This window comes from Acanthochromis polyacanthus, chromosome 18, assembly GCF_021347895.1.
Source record: "Acanthochromis polyacanthus isolate Apoly-LR-REF ecotype Palm Island chromosome 18, KAUST_Apoly_ChrSc, whole genome shotgun sequence".
NCBI lineage: Eukaryota > Metazoa > Chordata > Actinopteri > Pomacentridae > Acanthochromis > Acanthochromis polyacanthus.
Window position 1 is genome coordinate 28,011,788 of NC_067130.1, and position 14,007 is coordinate 28,025,794.

General features: G+C 37.9%; 1 protein-coding gene across 1 annotated transcript; it reads left to right on the forward strand.

The window, feature by feature from the left end:
- Positions 1 to 905: 905 nt before the first annotated feature.
- On the forward strand, positions 906 to 7,515 carry gfi1b (growth factor independent 1B transcription repressor). The gene is made up of 7 exons (XM_022221232.2): positions 906 to 1,227; positions 1,612 to 1,712; positions 2,111 to 2,278; positions 3,887 to 4,110; positions 4,245 to 4,382; positions 5,751 to 5,916; positions 6,242 to 7,515. The coding sequence occupies exons 2-7, from the start codon at positions 1,619 to 1,621 to the stop codon at positions 6,418 to 6,420; spliced, it is 969 nt and encodes a 322-aa protein (XP_022076924.1). The 5' UTR covers positions 906 to 1,227; positions 1,612 to 1,618; the 3' UTR covers positions 6,421 to 7,515.
- The last annotated feature ends 6,492 nt before the right edge of the window (positions 7,516 to 14,007 follow it).

The following is a 14,007-nucleotide window of genomic DNA, read 5'->3' on the forward strand; positions in this document are numbered from 1 at the left end:
AATCCGGGCTTCATTTTCTCGGCGTTGAAACCAACGGGTGACGTCACGGTTAGTTCACGCCTGGTTTGCATGGCTTATTCATATATAGATCATTTAAATCGTAGCACTTGACATTCATTGGACACATTATCATGCAGAAAAACATATATTACATACAGAAACTATGCATCTCATCATGCATATACATTTAAAAAGTCTGGATAAATTGTCCCAGAAACTTTTATGTCCATTTAAATTGTGCAAAAATTTTAATTTAATTTCTTTATGTATATTGTTTATTTCTTTAAAATTTAAATCATTTATGAACATGTAAATAAAATTAAATGCCCCTAAAATTCTGTAAAGTGGCAAATTTCAGATGTACCTTTTGTCCACAAGGTGTCGCTCTTGCACCTTTTCACCCAAGCAAATTTTCACAGTTTCTCACCTTTTACTCACTTATTTAAATGGGATTTGACAGGCAGATATTAGTGTTTTTAACAGCTTTTCCTCAACAAACTACTCAGTTTCCTGTGTGTGTGACTCTTCAGCAGAAATCTGTCACGTCTGAAAACATCAACATGGTTTAATAAAAACAGAATAAAGAGTCAACAGAGTTAATCTCCCGGACAGGTTTGGTTTGTGTGTCTTTGGAGGGGCTTCAGCCTCATGTGATGTGTTGGTCATTTAAATCCTGCAGTTATACAACATGACTTCGAGTAAATCCTGTAAATCAAACATTGGAACATTGGAAATATTCACTCGGATTTTTTATTGGAAGTTCTGACATGTATTTGTACTTTTTTAAAGTTCAAAATTCAGTTTATTCATGTTTTTCACATGTAAAAAGGCAGGTGGATATAAATTAATTAACCTTAATTTAGGATTATTGCAATTCTCTAACAGTATCTTAATTAGCAGGTGTTTTTCCAGTCTTTTTCTCCTCTCTGTGGGTGTTTTGTGTCACTAACTGTTCCGCAGCTTCAGTGTTTTTCTAAGCAAATTCTGCAGCAGCTTCGTGGCCTTTTCATTGGCTGAAACCACAGTCAGATTCTCCTGCGGAATTATCTGATTGAAAATCAGGGAGGAGAAAGACAGAAAGAGCAACAAGTGGAAGTTTTAACGCTGCTTTGCTTTTAGAACTTTGAGGAAAAGGATTTTTTGCGATGCGTTTCTCCTCAACTGGACAGATTTTTTTAATAAGGAAACTTTGTTTGTTTTTGGTGTTGGGAGGCTGTTCAGTTAACGGTAAGTAGCTGCAGTTTGACTTTTGCAGAGTTTTACAGGAGGAAATGCTTAATATCTACTGTAAAGGTGCATTAAAAGCACTAATTAAAAGTTTGTTTTATCTTCATTAATGTTAAATAATCTGAAATATATTAAAATGTGTTCAGAATATGTTTTAAATCAGCATAAATTAAATTATAAGAAGGTTACTCAATAGAAATTAAAGACAGAGGATGTAAATACTAATTTTTGTAAAAATTATACACATAAAATGAGCTTAAAATTCTTATTTATACACATAAATTGACAGTTTTTCTTACAGTATTTATCTAGAGCATTGTTTTACTTACACATATACAATATTTTTAAATAACTTTACAAGCTTTTCTGTATTTTTCTTTGCAGGATCAACATGCCTCGTTCATTTCTGGTGAAAAACAAAAGGTGTACATCTTATAATGTCCACAGATCCTATGAAGACGAGCAGAACCTCTCCATATGTGCTGGTATGTCTTAAAAAGTAGTAAAATTGTATGTAAATATGTGAATTTAAATGACTGCTGCCCATTTTAACTGCACAATATCATGAATTTAAAGCTACTTTTGGTAGAATTTCGACTCCATTCATGCATCTCTTATTAATTAATTAAGCATTTAACATGCAGCATGTTTCCTATTTAAGGTCTAAAAGCTTCAGTAAAAAGCAACTAGACTTCTTTTTTTGGTTCCTGCTTTTTACTGAAACTTTTAAAAACACCTACATGACTAAAACTCCATACAGATATTTTCCTATTTTGACCAAATCGATGCACTTTATAATCACACTTTGTCTTTTGTTTGATTTAATCAGCACTTTAATTTATTTTGGCTTGTTTTTTGTTCTTTTTTTTTTTTTTTTTTTTAGAAATCCCAGCAGAGGTTCAGACCACAGACTCTTCAGAAAGGCGTCCGTCTTCACCTGCAGGTCATTGCTCACCTGAAAAGGATGAAGCGGAGTGTGAAGGCACTCTACCTGTTCACTCAGAGCCAACCAGACCTCCGGTAGCTCCCACACAGCCCTACTACATAACAGGTGAGCCGTGAAAACTTTACATTTAATATTTATGGGTGCAGGTTTGGGTCTTGGGGTTGTTTCTTCTGCATTCTGGTGACATTTCTGATGCAATTCATGGTGGAAACGTGTTTATTTATGTAAATGAACTCAGGGCTCAGGTGTCAGTTCAAACATGAATGCATGTACTCATGAAGCAGAAAGGTTTAAGACAGTCTGTGTTGCTTTCTGTGTCACAATAAATGCTAAATATTAAGAGAGATGTATCTCGTGCATCTTGTCTTGTGTAACAGTCCAGCAGAAGATGACAAACATCCCACTTGTGGATCTAAAACTGCCATAAAATCCAAAAAAATAGAGCCTATAATAAATCAGCTCAAATAAAAACAAAGCTAAAATCATAAAAGTTTAAAGGAAGTATACAGGGTGTCCATAACGACACCTGAGGGATGTTCTTGGTCGCTCACTCCTCCCTTTATCCAACACTGTCCCTGTCTCCATAAATTTCCTGTGCCATGCAGGAATTGAAGGACGTGAAGGTGGATCTCTTCCATACTTAGTATTTGTATCTGTAGCATCTGTAGTTTTGCTGAGTCTGCACATCCCATTTCGTCTCAATAAACCATCACACACATCGTGCTTTCTCTTGAGGAGTAGCCATTTTTTAGAGTTTCATTTAACAGTACCTCTTTCACCAACAGGATACCTGAAACACACAATTTCAAAGTGATTACAGACTTTAATAAACACTGATTACAACAAAACAAATCTGGTTAAGATATCTTACTGACTTTGTAATAAATTCTTAAAACTGTAAAGAGACTTTATGGACACCCTGTATATAGAACTGCCCAGATACACATTCTTTACATTTTCAATCAGATAAAACAGCTTCAACTGAACAAAACGAATACAAACAAGGAAAGCACTCAGAGTGCTTTCCATTTCCGACGGCAGAAATCTTGAAAAAAAAAACTGTGCCAGAAATCCCGACAACTTAGAATGTGCCCATTTAATATAGATATACCCACAGGAAAACAGCCTTGAGCTGAGCAGAGGCATGTGTTATGCATGTGTACGTTATGTATGGACACCGAATCACATGGCCTGAATATGTACGAATTGATGGGACTGGGAAACACTCCCACGATTTAATCAATTGTTCCTTGTTTCATTTCTGACAGCTAAGTCCCAATAAGTCTGCAGCGGCTGATTTGTAGTAAGATCGCAATCATGTGATCATCAGCAGGCAGCTGATGTAGTGTTCACTTGTTGTTATAGTGACAGTGATGGTATCTTGTAAGAAAAAAAATTTAACACATTTTTGAATCCAGACTATAGACCAGATCGCTGACAAAATCCAATGAGGAGGTCCTTGTGTCATTTCTGACCTTCCCTGAAAATTTCATCCAAATCCGTTAGTTTTTGAGTAATGTTGCTAACAGACAGACAGACAAACGTATGCAAATCGTCACATAACTCTGCCGTTCTTTGGCGGAGTAAAATCCAAATCACACTGGGCTGATCTGGATAAATACATTACTAGCACCTAATAAGAGAATATACTTGAGGAAATACTGCTTGGACTTCAAACAACAAAACATAGACGTGCTTCTTCGTCCCTTTCAGAGCCTCACATGGCCGAGTTCCCTCCCTACTATAAGTCCACTTTCACCTGGGAGTCTCCGTCCTATGACCTCCGTCAGATGAGCTTCAGCCCCACGGTGTTGCAGCACGCCAGCAATCTGTACGGAAACCACATCCGGAGCAGCCCTCAGCCGGATCAGCCTCTGGACTGCAGCACCCACTACTCCCCCACCTCCAACACCTACCACTGCATCACCTGCGACAAGGTACGGCAGCATCACACACTCAGGTTGAAGTTGGATGTGCAGCTTCTTTTTCCTCCAAACGTCAAGTCTGTCAGGTAAAAATGTGCCAAATGTGGGTGTGTTTCAGTTTTGTTGATGTTCTGACTTTGCTTCAGGTGTTTTCGACGCCTCACGGACTCGAAGTTCACGTCAGGAGGTCTCACAGCGGCATGAGGCCTTTCGGATGCAGCATCTGCAGGAAAACCTTCGGTCACGCCGTCAGTCTGGAGCAGCACATGAACGTCCACTCACAGGTACATCAGTGCCCCTACAGACAGCAAAAGCCTTTTTATTTTTTTGCAAAATGCTGAAGTTAGGGGAGAAACAGAAGCCAGTATATCTTAGAATTTACCCTCTGGAGTGGATTAAACTTCAAAGCTGTCAAATCCTACATTTCTCATGATTCAGTTCACCTCATTTTTACATCTTTCAATATTTATTTATTGAAAGATTCCTAGAATTAACACAATTCTAGGAAATTCACCTCACAATAATGTTTCATTTGAGTATTACGAAGGTTTTTGAGCTTGAAATACTTGCATTTTGGTGGATTTTTATGCAAAAATTCTGTCTTTTCTGCCATTTTTTTATTATAGCAGATTTGCCTGTTTCTTTCATGTTTCTGAGGGCAACAAAAGCAGATAATCTATGTATTAAAATGGATATACAATGCATCCTCCAAGAAAATCTATATTCATACCTGTAGGCAGTATTCTTCACAATCAGGCAGAATTTGAATATTCGTAAGGTTTTTGAGCTTTAAAACATACATGTTTTGCATTCTGATGGACTTTTACGTAGGAATCTGGGTCTTTACTGTCTTTTTTTTAAATACAGATTTTGTCATGTTTTTATGAGGCTGACAAATGCACATATTTTGCATGTTGAGGAGGACTTATCCCATGCATCCTCTAAGAAAATCTATGCTTATATTTGTGTTTTCATGTCTGTCTCTGGGCTGCACAGTGCCGTAGTGGTTAGCACTTTCGCCTTGCAGCAACAATATCTCGGGGTGGGCCTGGGATCTTTCTGCATGGAGTTTGCATGTTCTCCCTGTGCATGGGTGGGTTTTCTCCGGGTACTCCGGCTTCCTCCCACAGTCCAAAAATATGCTGAGGTTAATTGATCACTCTAAATTGCCTGTAGGTGTGAATGTGAGTGTGATTGTTTGTCTGTATATGTAGCCCTGTGACAGACTGGCGACCTGTCCAGGGTGTCCCCTGCCTTCGCCTGAGTCAGCTGGGGTAGGCTCCAGCACCCCCCGTGACCCAAGTGAGGATAAAGCGGTGTATAGAGAATGGATGGATGGATGGATGTCTGTCTCTGGGCAATACTCCTCACAATCACGCTTGCATTCTGGAGATTTTTTATGCAAAAATGTGGACCTTTGATGGAATTTAAATAACACAATTTTAAAAAGAAATATGATTATAGAAATGAAAATAATAGAATAAAACAATTGAAAAAAAGCACATCTATATGAAAAATGGGCAGACTATCTGTTGATTAAGAAAAATGTTTTATGATCAAAAACTCATCTCTTGGAAGTCACCCTGACACACGACTTTTCTGTCATCTTATTCATGTCACTGATGGCGTTTTGTGCTTTTATTCTTTTCCAGGAAAAAAGCTTCGAGTGTAAGATGTGTGGGAAATCCTTCAAGCGCTCGTCCACTTTGTCCACACACCTGTTGATCCACTCGGACACGAGGCCGTATCCCTGCCAGTACTGTGGGAAGAGATTCCACCAGAAGTCGGACATGAAGAAACACACGTACATCCACACCGGTAGATATGCTCATTATTTTACTGTTACGGTTCAAAACTGGAACTCCTCTCTACTTTCCAGGTGCAGCAGTTTTCCAGGAGCAATATAACTGCTGATAAATCAGAAAAAGAAGCTTAAACAAATACCCTGCTGATTTGCATATCTGGTTTTCCTGCTTCGCTCAGTAGAAGGAACTCAACATGTGTTTGACAAATCTGAACAAAGGCACGATTCTTCCTCGTGGCTGTTCATGCAAACTCTTTCTCGCCACCCTTTTTTGGTAACAGAGAGGAATCATACGTAGAAGGACAGATTTCTTACTGCTGTCTGTGCTTTATGTTGCAGGCGAGAAGCCCCACAAATGCCAGGTGTGTGGCAAAGCTTTCAGCCAGAGCTCCAACCTGATCACACACAGCAGGAAGCACACGGGATTCAAACCGTTCGGCTGCGACGTTTGCTCAAAGGGCTTCCAGCGAAAGGTGGATCTCCGTCGGCACCACGAGAGCCAACATGGAATGAAATAGCAGCTTTGAATTAACATTTACAATAAGTTTCTGTTAAATAAAAGATCTATGAAGATTAACCACAGGAATAAAGTTCACTGAAGGCCTGTTTGAGATAATATATAGGAAGAAAAATGCGTTTACGTGTGGATAAAAGGGAGAAATGTCATTGAGATCCATTGTAATTTTGTATAATATATTTAAATAAGCTGTGTGTGATGTAAACTGGTTGATAAATGCTGAATAAAGGGTGAACCGAGAAGCAGAAACTTTGTTTTTTCTTGAAGATTAAGTGAAATACAACCGTCAGACCTGCATAGCTACAAGGTAGAACATGCTGTTTGTCTACGATGAGCACTGTAAACACAGTTTTTCTCCCTGTTTGAGTCTTTCTGTGTGTTTTTCTGACTCATTTTCCTGTAACAGCAGGATGTAGAATAATGGCCCCGTGTAGAAATCAGCAGCAGATAGTGGAGTAATAATCCTGCATTCAAATGACACACCTGGAACGCCATGCAAATCTGAAACTAGGAAGATATCCAGTCCATGGAGTCGGCTAGAAAGTCGATGTGTGATGTTTTGTTCTACACTCAGCAGTGAAAATCAGCTCCATAATCTCAGTTTTTAAGAAAAAATCCCACTTGCACAAACTGTCCGTCGGTCAGTCGATCCAGTGGAGCTGCTCGGCCTCACATTGATTTTATTGGGATTAATGGGAGCCTGGTGGAAAAGGCGTTGATGACTTAGCCAACTGTCACCACACCCGGCCGGCCTGCTGGATTTAACTCCACAAACAAACGAAGACTCACCTCCTTCCTCAAACACCGAAACCTGTCAGGACGCTAAGCTGCTCAAGGCAAATCAGATCTTCACCTGCAGCTGTTAAATCTGACGACAACGACGAGAAACGCAGAACGAATCTGATGCAACACGATAAAAGCTCAGTTTTTCATAAAAATAATGACTTAAAATGAGCCAAATCTTTATCATTGTGTTTAACTTCACTCCTTAATGCTGTCATGATATCAGTATTTCACTACAACTTTATCAGGACCCAAACAAAATTATCATAACAATAGTATCGCAATGTTTCAATAAAAAAATCACAAAAATTTGCTTTTTATTTTGTCTTTGTAGTCTTTTTGTGTCTATGTGGACATGTTCTGTGTATTTATGGTAGTTTGACACGATTATAGTCAGCTTTGTTTCTTACTAACCTACATGTCCAAAAATAGTGAAATCCATCCAAATTAGTCCAAAATGACTAAAATGTGTCCAAAATGCATAAACAATTGTCCAAAATGACCAAAATTAACATGGATGGACGGATGCGTCACTTACCTGGGAACACAATGCACCAGGATGCACTATGGGAAGAGGACAGCATGGTGCCTTGGGCAATGCTCTACTGGGAAACCTTGGGTCCTGCCATCCATGTGGATGTTACTTTGAGCCATACCACCTACCTAAGCATTGTTGCAGACCTTTCATGGGAACAGTATTCGCTGATGTCTGTGGCTTCTTTCAGCAGGATAATATGCCGTGCCATAAAGCAGCAGCGGTTCAGGAATGGTTTGAGGAGCACAACAACCATTTTGACATGTTTACTTGGCCTCCAGCTTCCCCAGATCTCAGTCCAATCCAGCATCTTCGGGATGTGCTGGGCAGATAAGTCCAATCCATGGAGGCCCCACCTTGCTACTTCCAGGACCTGTTGGATCTGCTGCTAACATCTTGGTTCCTGATACCACAGCACACCTTCAGAGGTCTAGTGGAGTCCAAGCCTCAACGGGTCAGGGCTGTTTTGGCAGCAAAAGGGGGACCAACACAATGTTAGACAGGTGGTCATAATGTTAAGCCTGATTGATGTATATATTTCATTTAAAAATATCCTAGTTATTGTTAATAACATACAAAGAGATGCCATGGACTTACAAGGCATCAATGAGTCATACCAGCTAGGACCAGAGACTTGCATACTGTTTTAGAATTAGGAGAATGTCAAGGAACCTGGAAAATATTCAAGGAACCCTGGTCTCACTCATAAGGTTCCTCAAGGACTTTTTTAGATCGTATTTTTGGCCGTTTTGCATATTTTGTCTATTAAAACTTGTCTGGCTTCTAACACGAACACGAACGCGTCTAAAAAAAAGTCTGTTTTTATGCAGGAACTTCATCAATATTGGTAAAATGTGTGTTTATGTTTGGGGAGTAAAAAATATCAAGTTAAGTAAAAATAACAAGTTAAGTAAAAATAACAAGAAAAGCAGTCACAGTACTCCATTAAGGCTGCTCAGTCATTGTGTGATTTTGGATGGAAGTCCCGATAAGTCCGCAGCGGTCGATTTGCAGTAGGATGCTGATGTAGTGTTCACTTGTTGTCATAGTTACAGTGACGCCATGGTGCTATCTTGCAATGATACAGAAATCTTTAACAAATCCGTGTATCCAGACTATAAGCCGCATCGCTGTCAAATTCTAATCAGTTGGTCCTTGTGTCATTTCTGACCTTCCCTGAAAATTTCATTCGAATCCGTTTTTGAGTGATGTTGTGAAAAGACCGACAGACGGAAGGACAAACACACATCAACTGTCACACAACTCTCCCACGTTCTTTGGCGGAGTAATAATGATAATAATATTGACAACTAAAACGGAAACCTAAACCCCCAAAAATGAAGCCATTTTGAAATCCGTAGTGGAGATGGAGAGAAACCCCAAGAGGTTCCTCTAAGTTCTTCTATTTCTAAGACTGTAGATATAATTTATAAAAGCTAGACAACAGAGAAAGTCCAAAACGAGTCAACTTGATATTAATATTAACTTTGTGTACCTCCTTTTGATAACAAAAGAAGAAAAGAAAACAAATGACAAATTGGACGAATAATGAAAAGAGATTCAACATATAGATACGATTGCAAGATAAAACAGTGCAGCTGAGACAACATTTCTATACATTATAGCCAAGACAACAGCTGCCACAAATTGTGCCATGAAGCTAACCTAAAAAGACCAAAAACTTCCGTCAAAACCCTGTAGTGTCATTCAAGGTGTGACTTTACCTGAGAAATCAGGGTGTAAACCCTACAAAAATAACTTTAAATACTACTTCCTGAATACCTAAACAAGATACATAATAAACACTGCAATTAAATGCATGGTTCCCCATACTGAGGCCTATGGAGAGTAGAATAAACTAAATAACATATTATGCTCTTTGTTCACAATTTCTAGGCAAAATTACAAAACACTTAATTCTCCAACTGTGCACTAGAATATCCATCCATCCATTCTCTGTACACCGCTTCATCCTCACTAGGGTCGCGGGGGGTGCTGGAGCCTGACTCGAGCAAAGGCAGGGGACACCCTGGACAGGTCACCAGTCTGTCACAGGGCTACATATACAGACACACAATCACTCTCACATTCATACCTACGGACAATTTAGAGTAGCCAATTAACCTCAGCATATTTTTTGGACTGTGGGAGGAAGCCGGAGTACCCGGAGAAAACCCACGCATGCACAGGGAGAACATGCAAACTCCATGCAGAAGATCCCAGGCCCACCCCGGGTGCACTAGAATATATTACAGTATAATATCACGTTACTGAAATTACCAACCTCAACTTAAAGTACAAGAATACAGACTCTAAACTACACAACCAAAGATCACTGGAGCTTCTGTTTACAAGATGTAAATCATGATTTGAAGTTAAACTCTTACATAATTTACCTGAGTCTAAATCAGTGTCTGTGTGGACGGCTGAGAGGAGACATGAGGAATTACTGTCTGGCAAACAAATCTGAGGTCTTTATGCAAAATTTGTTGGTGTTGCCGCGGCTGTAGGGTCTGTTGTTGTGATCCTCTGCAACAGTTAGGCCTGCTGCCTCCGTGAGCAAATCAAAACCCGGCACAGCTAACCGGCCGGCCAAGGATCATCTGGGTGGGACTGAACAAACAGGACACGAGTCCTGAAAGAGGAGGACGTTTATCTCCAGGATCAGCCTGAGGGAAAACTGGAGAAAACGACATAAATCTGCACATCTCCACCAGTGTGCAGGTTGAGGGGCGGGAAAAGCATCGTGCATTGGAGGAATTCTGATTTGTAACTCAGGTGTTCGACAGAGGAGCCAATAAGGGTCATGTTAGAGGTGTTTATGAAGCTGTCTAGTCCTGGTTTATTTGCATATCTGTCGCCTGAGGCGGGGTAGAATCTTAAGCTCCAAATTTACTGGAGTTTTTTTTTTTTTTTTGCAAAACATTGAGCTCAACCATGAAGCAGTCAGAAACACTGCAAAAAAGGTGAAGCTTTTGTGAAATATTACGCAAAGGCAGTGTCATAGTGGTTAGCACTTTCGCCTTGCAGGATGAAGATCCCCGGTTCAAATCCCGGGGCGGGCCTGGGATCTTTCTGCATGGAGTTTGCAGGTTCTCCCTTTGCATGTGTGATGACCTCCACAAAACACACAAATAAACAATTAAAAACATACTAAAGTGAAAAATGCACCTTAAAGTATCAAATGCTGCTAAATGCAATCCAAATATACCATGAATTTGATCATGTTTTACAGTGTATTTTGAATGTATTGTAACATGTTGCTTGCTGTGTGGTGGATATTTACTTTGATCAGATTTTCTTTGAGTTTTAATGTTTTTTTTATTGCTTTCAATAATGTTTTGTGTCTTTTTTGAATTGAAACACCTTGTTGTGTTGTCATTTCTTTTAAATTACGAATATTTTAGGACTTTTCTGTTCTAGTCTGATGCCTTGTGAAGCACTTTTGAACCCGCATACGAAAAAGTGCTCCATAAACAAAGGCTTCTTTTTGTCTGTATTGTGGCTGCAGAAACGGTGCCAAGTATTTGAAAAACACCTACTAAATTACAACACACTAGTCTAAATGTGACTATGTGCCTCTATCTAATACAGAACTTGAACACACACCAGGTAAAGAGATAGAGGTCGAATTTGTCTTGCAAATGAGCTCTATGCAAATGTGCCCTGTCCAGTACTTTGGAAACGCTGCAGGATGGAAGATCGGATGAAGAGGCCTCAGGCCTCGATGACACATTCGAGGAAGACCGGGAAAGTCACAGGAATCTGAGTTTTTATTTACTGCCAAATGTCGCCGTGTTGATCTCCAGCTGGAAATCCCCCCATCCTCCCTGAAAAAGAAAAGAACCCGGATTTGTTTTTCTGTTCTTCCTGTTTCTGCAAAAACCGATTCAGAGGTTCAGGATGAATCTAAACACAGAATTTTTTCCTTCTTCCACTCTTAGATTCAGTTTTAAGTAAAATCAAGGCGGAAAAACTGTCTTTTAGATTACAGAGAAGCATTATAAAGTAGAAGAAATATGGCATTATAAAGAATAAATACTAAAACTTTCAGGGAATGTGCAGCTCAGCATACCTTTTAATTCCCAGGAGAAGCTTTAATAGGAAAGATGCCAAAAATAGAAATTAATACTAACCCTCAAGTAAACAAACTGTAATTCAAAGGATTAAAATCCTGAAAGTTAACAAATATTTGGTCAATATGATCAGGACTGATGGTGGTTAAAATAAGTTAGTCATTTATAATGGAAAACAAATTAATATATGACATTTTTAAGGATTTTTTTATCTGGACATTTTTGACTTTAAGGTGCTTAGTGTGCTATTTTTAAACCTTCAGACGACATAAAAATAATAATGCATCTGAAACAGTGTTGTTGTTAATCACTGGCACATACCAGATTGTGATCATTTAAAAAAATCACTTTTGCTTACACAAACAATCATGTTTTCTGTATTTTTGTAAAGTTAAAAACAAAACAAAAGCATACAACAACTGTGGAATCATGTAAGCAAACTGGCATTTCAAGGGTTAAAAGCCTGATAAATAATTCATATTTGGCAATTATGAACATGACTGATGTTGGTGAAACAAAATGAGTTATTGAAAGTAGAAAATAATGAAATTAAACATAATTCTTGTTGCGTTTTGTTGACAGTGACATTTTTGTCTTCAAGGTCCTGAATTTAAAAAAAAATGTTATATTGCATAAATAATAGCAGTACATCAGAATCAGTGTTGTTGTTAATTATTGACACATGCCAGATTATGATAATTCAAAAAACAATTTTCCACTTAGCACTTAGTATATGGAAAATTAATAATTTTTATTATATATTTTTAACATGGCATTTAAAGGGTTAAATCCTGATAATTAATGAATATTTGGTTATTATGATCAGGACTGATGTAGATTCAAAGAAGTAAGTCTTTGAAAGTGAAAATAATATTAACATATAACATTTTTTGCATTATTTTTGACGTGGACATTTTTGTCTTTTTTAAACTGATGCCTTAAAGGTTAATAGAAAATGTGTAAATTATTACATCTAAAATGATATATCAGTGCAGTGAGCTTTAGACATTCTGCAGAAAGAATCCTGAAAGCTTCTGTTGGGAATGGTTGTCTTCGTGTTGACATGTCAGCGATCCGTCACTGCTGAAGCCAATAATCCAAAACCAGAAGTGAACTGTCAGCAGATTTCCTCAGTTTGACTGAACACAGGAAGATGCTGCAGGATCACAGCGGTGGCTTGATACTGTTTGACTGCCAGTGACAGAGTGGTGCTGCTGCCTTCCTAGAGATAAGTTCACCGATGACGAACGTCCACGCCCACAGCATGCTGTACAAGAGCGAAGAGACTCAACAGAAAACATCGATCAGCTTCTGCCCTGGTTCTGTTTTCTGGAAGCTTCTCTTACAAGTGTTGCTTTCAAGTTACGTCCAGATTCGTGATTATGAGTAGAGCCCAAACGTTTCAATGCAGTAAGCAGGAAAAACACTCATCAAATGCTCGTAAATCTCCCACTGTGTAGCTACGAGTAATAAATGAATAATCTCAAATTGAATTCAGGACATTGTGATGTTTCATTTGTGTTGGACTCCTTCATTAAACCAGTGAAAAGAATTGACTGTAATGTTCATAAGCTGCAGACTAACAAAAAAATACTGTGAGAGTAAAAACAAATATTTGAAAAATAATAATATATTTTAAACAAACTGTGGAATTGTTGGTCAATATTGTAAAAGGACACATTTATATTTCAAAATCACGATGAATGTGGATATTATGTAATTTTTTCCTGATAAATGAAAGTAAATAAAAAATTTCCTGTAATTTTACTACGATATTAGCTGCACAAAATGAGAAAAATCTGTGAAATTAAAATTTATATAAAAATTTAAATTTTTATTTTTGCTAATTTAAATACAGTAAAACAGTGTAATTTTTTGTCATATATTGTAAAAGAAAAAATTATTAAAGTGAGGGGGGATCTGTAACATTTTATTATTATTATTATTATTATTATTATTATTAACAATAATAGTGATCACAACAATAATAAAATAATATAAATTCTATTTTTAAATTGTATCTTTTAATCTTTAATATATATTTCATCAATAATGTCTGTTTATATTTATTTTTTAGCTGATTTAAATACAGTAAAACTGTCATTTTACAGTCACATATTGTAAAAGAACAAATTATTTTTATTTTTTTTAAATACAGATTTTTTAAATGTGGACATTATTTACAGTGTTGTCC

Bases quoted from the DNA above. Each gene is read 5' to 3' on its own strand.
- gfi1b (XM_022221232.2), top strand. From the start codon at position 1,619: ATGCCTCGTTCATTTCTGGTGAAAAACAAAAGGTGTACATCTTATAAT. The intron at 4,383-5,750 runs GTACATCAGTGC...ATTCTTTTCCAG, and splicing joins ACATGAACGTCCACTCACAG to GAAAAAAGCTTCGAGTGTAA. The intron at 5,917-6,241 runs GTAGATATGCTC...TTTATGTTGCAG, and splicing joins ACACACGTACATCCACACCG to GCGAGAAGCCCCACAAATGC.